General features: G+C 43.3%; 1 protein-coding gene across 1 annotated transcript; it reads right to left on the reverse strand.

Moving 5' to 3' along the window:
• Nucleotides 1–5,587: 5,587 nt before the first annotated feature.
• Nucleotides 5,588–6,711, reverse strand: LOC119324841 (expansin-B2-like). Its single transcript, XM_037598607.1, has 3 exons — nucleotides 6,482–6,711; nucleotides 6,294–6,403; nucleotides 5,588–6,195 (listed from the first exon to the last, which is right to left on the reverse strand). Exons 1-3 carry the CDS (start codon nucleotides 6,663–6,665, stop codon nucleotides 5,668–5,670), a joined length of 822 nt encoding a protein of 273 aa, XP_037454504.1. The 5' UTR covers nucleotides 6,666–6,711; the 3' UTR covers nucleotides 5,588–5,667.
• Between the last annotated feature and the right edge of the window lie 1,400 nt (nucleotides 6,712–8,111).

Here is an 8,111-nt window from a genome sequence, read left to right on the forward strand (position 1 = left end):
ATACCGGTGAAGGGGGGAAACATCCGGGAAAGTATCCCCGGTGTTTCGCGTTTTCGGACAGATGAACCGGAGGGGGAAAGTTGCGTGTTAGCTATGCTAGGGATGTGTGGCGGACGAACGGGCTGCATATCTGGATTCCTCTCGTCGTTCTGAGCAACTTTCATGTACAAAGTTTTTCCATCCAAGCTACGGTTTATTTTATATTAATTTTAAAAGATTTAATCATTTTTAGAATTTATTTAATTATTCTAAATCAACATTATCCAGAATAGTGTATGCTGACGTCATCATGACGTCAGTAGTCAACGGGGGTGTTGACTGGTCAAACTAACTAGTGGGTCCCACTTGTCATAGTCTCATAGTAATTAAACAGGGTTAATTAGCTTTAACTAGATGATTAGGTTAATCTAATTTGGATTAATTAAGTTAATTAATTCATTAATTAATTAGTATTTTTATTTATTTATATATTTATTCAAAACATTTTTCTTTGGGTGTGGGGCCCGATCGCCAGTGGCTCTGAGAGCCTTAACGGGCGTTGGGCGCTAGCGGTAACGGGTGCTGGGCGCCCAACTGGGGCGAGCCCGGGTACTGGCTCGGGCGAGGCCATCGGCGTGGCTGGACGCGGTTGGTCGGGAGCAAGCAGTTGTGGGCGCAGCCCCGTGCGAGCGAGCATGCGTGGGTGCACGGGTGGCCGCGGGCGCAGCGCGTGTAGGCGCGGCGTACGGGCGTGGGCTGGACAAGGTCGCGGTGAGCGCGACGAGCGCGAGCGCTCGCGGGCGTGGGCGGAGGCAAGGACACCGAGTAGGGCCACGACGAGCGCGACGCGTTCAGTACGGGGGGGAGAGGGAGCATGGGGAGGTGCTCACGTTCGATGCAGGGAAGGGGGCGGCGTGGCTCGATGGCGTCCGACGAGGAGGAGGATGGGAACGAGCGACAGTGGGGAGGAGATCTGGCGAGGAAGTGGTCCGACGAGGCGGCTTCGGGCGACGGCGAGGTTCAGCGGCGTCGGGGCATCAACGTCGGTGATGTAGCTCTGGTTGGCGGCGAGGCGAGGTCGGAGGGCATCGGGGCGCCAGGCTCGGGTGCCGGCGTGGACGACGATGGGGAGGGGTTGCTCCAACGCTGCTGGAGGAGGCCAAGCAGGGGAGGCGGCGGCGCCTTGGCCCTCCGCCGAGCAGAGGATGGCGCGAGGAGCTCCTCTCCTCAGCACGATGTGTGCGTGTGTGTGAGTGCGGCGCGAGGTGGGGAATGAGGGAGAGATGGGGATCGATCTAGGGTTTGCCATGGTTGGGGGGTTAAGAAGGGGTGAGGGGTCGGTTGGGCCAGTGGGCTGGCCTGTTGGGCCGTTGGCCCAGTTGGCCAAGGGGGCCTTTCTTATTTTCGCTTTTCTTTTATTTTGAAATCCCCTTTCTGTTTGTTTAATCCTTTAAAATTGTTTTTTATGTAAAACATATAGTTAGCACCTAATCTAGTACTAGTAATTATACCACTGCCACAATTATTCTTGTAGTTATAAAAAGTAGTTTTCAATAATTTAGCCATTTAAGAGACGTTTAAATAATTATTTCAGCTAATGTTTCTATTATTTAGTGCACCTAAACATTTTATAAAAAATTGGATTCACCACCACAACCATCTATGATTTACTTGCTACACTTTGAACATTTTAGTTTTAATATTTGAAAACCTTTATTATTAGCTTGATTTTGAATTTGAATTTGAATCGGTTTCGAACTAACACAAGATTAGCAACATTAATCCAGGTGACGTGTCATCATTAGCAGAGGGTTACTGTAGCTTAGTTATTCGGGCGTCACATCTAGACCATGCAGAAGAGCTTGCAAATTTAAGCCGTTTATTTTATGTTTTTGCGGGTGAAGCCGGTTTTTACTCAAGCACTGGTGCTTAGGAAAATACCGTTTCGGATAACAGGGGTGTCTAAGTAAGCTTATGTGCTACAATACAAATAAACACCGATACTTAAAAAATTATCGGTTCCTTTTTTACAAATATACCTCGCTAAAGACCTTGTATTATATAAGGTCTTATTACTCATAACTAGCAAAGTGGCCCGCTCGATGCACGGGCAAGATTTTGTGAAGTTCGATAGTGAGAACATATTATTTTATTTTTCTAGCAAAATTTGAACCAAATGTGATGTAATTTACAAATATAAGACCTCTAGAAACATGGTTTTCTCTTAGCTAGAAACATAGTTTTATCTTTAAGTGGCCCCCGCAATGCGAGGGCACCATCTTTAGTGTGTCGCAAGTTCTTGGAATAAAAATTATGTTTGCATAGATATACTTATTTAATTATATGTGGCAGGAATAATAATGTTCTATGGCCATCACAAATTTATGCTAAATAGAATGTCACATGGGCAAGATACATCTTTAATTCATGTGCACAAGCCGAACTTTTTAAAATATTTAGTTTTGGTTTGTTATTATAGATCATTAACATTAGGGTTTGTTAAAATTATGCAAGTCAATGAATTTTCATTAAAAAATCGGTACTCATTCTATGCTCTATCCATCGAAACAAATATTCGTGGGCATAGCTTTTTTTCATGGTTTCATCTGTATATTCTCGTATATTTAAGTGGAGAGATACAATTTTACCTTTGAAGATCAAGATCGCTCCTTCACGACATGAAATATTTTGTTCGAGGGAGCTATCTTTGTAGCCCCTACGAGACTTGCTGTGCATAAACAATTCCTCTTGGACCAGTTCTCTCCTGTAGCCGTGGTCCTTGACGACTTATGGCACTTGTACATTAAAGTGTAGCCCCTTCTTACGCTTGATGAAAGATATTGAGCAGTCCTCCCTCCTTTGATAAAGGGACATCTTGAGGTTGAAGTGATTTTCTTATAACAAAACGAATAAAAACATTTGAAAAAAATATCATAAGCCATTTAACCTACCAGACCTTCATTAAATGACCTAGCTACATACTACTTTAACTGTTTAACACAAAGGAAGTGTATTTGTAATAAGGTGGATTAATCTACAGCTATATTGCCAGCCAAGAATATTAAAAGAGTGAGGTCAATTTATATTAGAATAGAATAATGTAATTGGCCCAACCTATACTTTGACATTTTGTGCAGCGATGTTTCTCACACATCTCAGTACACATGTCACTTATATATCTGGTTGATGTAGATTCATTCTTCTAGTAATAAATATGAATTCAGTGCACGTGTCACTTATATATCGACATAAATCCATTCTTCTAGTAACAAATACGAATTCATTCTTCTGGTAGTAAATACTATGATGACTAAAAAGATTTAGGAGCTGGTCCTAGTTTAACATGAGCGTTGTAATGGGAAAAGGCTTAGACCGAGTGAGTTATATGTTATAACCTGATAAGGAACTATACCAAAGAAGAGACTCCTCTTGAAGAATTCATTGGTGACTAACTATAGGCTATAGCACAAACTTTGTGCCTGAAAGATGAGCAACATCACATAAATGATCTAAATTATGACCACACGCTGTAGAGACGTATGGTATGACAAAAACAGTGAAAATGTGAAGGTTCTGAACTTGTGATAAACTTCAACGTGATTATGCATTACCTACTGAAGAGCACCATTGCTGACGTGGAACTAATTACCATATGAATCAATATACGATATTCACTTGTGGGCCTCCTTTTTACTCGTCAGCAAATCTTAACCAAGTAAAGATATCTGTAATAGAATAACAGATCTGATTCTTCACTACTCCATCAAAATGATCATCTCGGTGTGGATCTGGTGCTTCATCTACTAAAAATCTGAAGTCAATATGCATAGCTTGTACACAAACCATTACATATCTCACAAATTTCTAATAGAATAAATTCACCCGTTGATGTGAAGAGAATGTATCTGACTATGCATATGCAGAAAATCCTAACTGTAGTATTCTACCTCAAACACTAATTGCTTGAATTATGTCGACATGGTAGAGCTTGTTGTAAATCTTATGCAATCTGACCTGGAGAGAGGTAGAACAGATCCCAAACTTCCTATAGAAACGTATGTATTTGTGCTAAGTGAGGAAGCTTGGCTGGTTTACAGTTATATATTATGCATGTAGTGTCTAATGATAATAAAATGAAATAAAAGCAAGGTTCTCGTTGTCTCACCGTTTGGTTCAACTACTTCAATGTTAATGTCTGTAGAGAAGAAAATGCAGCACATGAAAAGAACGGCATCAACTTGCCTTTATTTTCGTAGAAAAAAGAAAAGCTTGTGTTAACTGAGCATCAACCTGAACGCATAAACATGTTACAAAAAAAATCTTCGAGGCATGCCATTACATGTGACAGTATCCTTGGTCTTACTCACGTAGTTGGACACAATGCTGACTGGCTACATATCCTTCCTCGATCTAGTTTTGCATTGCCGATGCTGACAAGAGATTTTAAGCTGTATATGTTATACAAAAATAGATGGAGCTTTTAAAACATATAACTGTCATGTACAAGTACCTAGCTCCACAATCAAGCATCGAGATGACCGTACTACAGAATGCCAAGAACCTGACTGAAAGCTGCGGTATAAATAGTGTTAATATCCTTGATGAATTAGTTTTACCACTGGATAGAGCAGCGAGCCACAAAGAGCAGATCCGAGACCATATTAGGCATACACAGCTTGTTGGTCGATTAATCCTGCCATGATAAAAAGCTCTCTCCGTTACCAATCGACACATAAGCCGCAGTGCGGAAATATACTAAGAAGATATTCTTGCAGGGAATCCCATTAGATCTGTTTATTGGAGACAAAGCCATCTAAATTTTAGATCGACACACATCTGTAATTTAGATTGAAGATTCTAAGCTCCCTGATCACTAGCCGCTTCACCAAGCAATAGCCTCCGTGGGCAGCATCCGTTTCCTTCTATACTACGCTTCTACACACAAGAAACATCAAGACAAGTCATCCATCACACACGTACAAATACCATCAAGTATATACATATCTCCATCTATGGATCCATGCATCAGGTGAGATTGCAACCTCGTTTATCCTGATGTGCATGACATACTGCAGACTCATAAAAGAGAGCAACACAGAGGTTCCATGAAAGTGCAGCTCTTAGGTGTTTCATTACCTGCCATCGATGAAGCTAAAGATCCTTGCAGGGTTGAACGGCACGGCGGCGGCAGCACCAAGAGCGTCAGCATGAGGAGGAAAAGTTAGGGTAGATGGAATAACAAAATGATGTTTTTTCCTCATCCCACGTCATACATGCAGCTTCATTATTTGGGAGGAAAGTCCAAGGCACCCACGCTGGCCTGTAGTTTTTTTTCGTGTGCGTGGAAAATCCTATGCATGAATGTTATGTTTTTTCTCATAATGGCAATGATGGGTAATTATTAAAGGTATTTGAATGTTGCGTTTTTTCTCATAATGGCAATGGTGGGTAATTATTTTCACTTAAAACACATCTAATGGCTGTAAATTTTTAGCGTATTAAATAAATGGCTGGATGTTTCTGATTTTTGTGGAATTTTCTAAGGAATTCTCTTTTTTCTGGTGAGCCCGTCAAGGACTTTTTATATATAAATAGACGAACAATAGGTAGCGTTTGTGAGAAGAGAAATCCGGGAGCACCAATTCGATCGGAATCCATCGGAGAAGCACCTAATTGATTGAGCCAAAATCAATAGAACTGGACGTTGGACCAGTAGGCTTTGTCCGGCCGCCAGTAGGCCGGGATGACATTGTTGGCCACCAGCGTCTTCCCAGAGTCACTGGTGATGCGCATGGAGAATGGCCCTTGTAGCGGGCGGTTGGTGTCCATCCGCCAGATGGATCCCCAGGAGCGGCGCATCGGCTCCCAGGGCCCCGTGGGGCGGCCGTTCTTGGTCTGCATCAGCTCCATCCTCACCACGGTCCCGTCCTCGTTGGCATACTCCACGAGCACCGCGAGGTAGTTGGGGTTGGAGCCACGCTGGACGTGGAAGGTGACCTTCATGCCCGGGAAGTTGCAGCGCACCCTCCTGAACTGCATGTCGATGATGCTGGCGTGGCGGAGCTTGTCGTTGAGGCCGTTCTTGGCCATGGCCCCGAACGCTGTGCCGCTGAGATCGAAGTGGTACCTAGCCACGGGGTAGTAGTTCATGTCGGTGATGACCACCGTCCTCGGCTGGCCGGAGCAGGAAGGGTTGTTGGCGGCGACGCATCGAATCTGAACGACGAATACATGCACATGGGAGGTTTGAGTTTGACCAACTAATTTAACTGACGCTGTCGGGTGTTGGATAAATTACTGCAGTACGTACGTACCTCGTAGCAGGAGCCGCAGCCCGCGCCGCCGTCAAACAGAGGCTCGTTACCGCAGGACGTCATGGAGGAGAAGGGGTACTGGTTCATGTTCTTGAAGCCGCAAGCACCGCCTGCAAATCGATTGGTAGATCAGCATTACGTTCGTGATGGATGAAAATGTACGCAGTCATGGGAACATATGGGCGTACCGTTGTCGTTGGGGCCGGCGCCGGTGGGCGCTCCGTACCAGGTGGCCTTGGCGGGGAGCCAGCCGGGGTTGTAGGATCTGGCGGCGGCGGTGTCGTAGTTGGCCGCAGAACGGACGGAGGTGACGAGCACGGAGAGGAGTGCCACAAGCACAAGAGCAATCGCGTTGGTGGAGACGCCAGCCATTTTGGTCAGACTATGAACAACCTTCTTACTAACCTTGTAAGATGTGTAGTACTCCTATTTGATTGTTTGTGTTGTGAACTTGTGATGGCTGGACAGGATGACATTGCCAGGGCATTTATTTTTTTTGATCAAAGAAGGGCTTTCCCCTTCCGATTTTCATTACTGAAAACCAGGCTTACAGAATTCAAAGGACAGGACAGGTAGCACAAAAACAGGTTCACAGCATTACACAAGACGATTGAAACCGGCCAAAAGGACCAACACAGGCCCAGCATGAACAAAGTCCAACCACACATCTACCTGAGTCAATGACCTGAAAACTAGTAACTAGCAGGCAACAAAAGGACTTGGAACCGCAGCAGAAGATGAAGGAGTTGCAGCCATCATCCAGGGAGCCTCGCCATGTTGATTCGCCACCCCTGCCCAGCCGTGTACACCTCATTTGCTGCTCGTTCTAGTACTCTTGCCCCCAGTTCCAGGATTTTTCTTGGTGGCTCCTTTGTCTGCAAAATGGACCAGTCAATCAACCACCGAACCATTAGTTTGATTATCTGAAAAGGATCATTAATCCTTTTTTTCTCAAAAACAATTGCATTTCTACTTTTCCAAATTGCCCAGAATAAGGCAGAAACCCCAACCATCACCATTTTCTTATCTTCTTTGCAAAATTTGCTAATCCATTCCCCAAAACATTCTTTAACACTAAAAGGAATGGTTTTCAGAGCACAGACACATCTAACCAGGCTCCAAAGCAAAGAAGCCGCAGAGCAAGTGAACAATAAATGATCAATGGATTCATCCATTCCGCAAAACACACATTCTTTTCCCCCTTTCCATCCTTTTTTAAGTAGGACATCCCTAGTAAAATAATTTTCTTATTTATTAACCACAAGAAGACTTTAATTTTTGCAGGAACTTTGATTTTCCACAGGTATTTCTGTGGGAATTTCAAACCAGACGTAATCAATTCTTTGTATAAAGATTTAACAGAGAATTTTCCATCAGTAGTTAGAGTCCATTTGATCTTATCTTTTTCACCATTCATTTTAATTTTTTCACATCTACTTCTCAAAGCATTCCATAGCTCCAAAGTTTCCCCATGTAGTGTCCTTCTAAATTAGAAACCTCTCCATCCTTTTTGTATGGCCTCATATACAGTAATTTTGTGATCAAAACAAATATCATATATTCTAGGGTAGGCATCTTTCAAGGGCTTGTCATCCACCCAGGTGCCAGGTTCTTTTTTCACAAATCTGTAAAAGATATTCTTAATATTCAGCAAACTAGCCCAAAACTGAGAATCCTCAGGTTTTTTTCCACTAGAGCTAGACATTCATTGGTCTTATATTTTCCTTTTAGGACCTCTTGCCACATCCCCTCCTCTGTTTCCATTTTCCAGAACCACTTAGCCAACAAGGCTATGTTCATCATTTCTAGGTTAAGAAT

The sequence above is a fragment of the Triticum dicoccoides genome, chromosome 6B, assembly GCF_002162155.2.
Source record: "Triticum dicoccoides isolate Atlit2015 ecotype Zavitan chromosome 6B, WEW_v2.0, whole genome shotgun sequence".
NCBI lineage: Eukaryota > Viridiplantae > Streptophyta > Magnoliopsida > Poales > Poaceae > Triticum > Triticum dicoccoides.

What these genes read in the sequence shown, in the direction of transcription:
- LOC119324841 (XM_037598607.1), bottom strand. Translation starts at nt 6,665, where the DNA reads ATGGCTGGCGTCTCCACCAACGCGATTGCTCTTGTGCTTGTGGCACTC. An exon ending in CGCCGGCCCCAACGACAACG is followed by an intron (nt 6,404 to 6,481) that starts GTACGCCCATAT and finishes ATCGATTTGCAG; the next exon opens with GCGGTGCTTGCGGCTTCAAG. An exon ending in GCTGCGGCTCCTGCTACGAG is followed by an intron (nt 6,196 to 6,293) that starts GTACGTACGTAC and finishes TTCGTCGTTCAG; the next exon opens with ATTCGATGCGTCGCCGCCAA.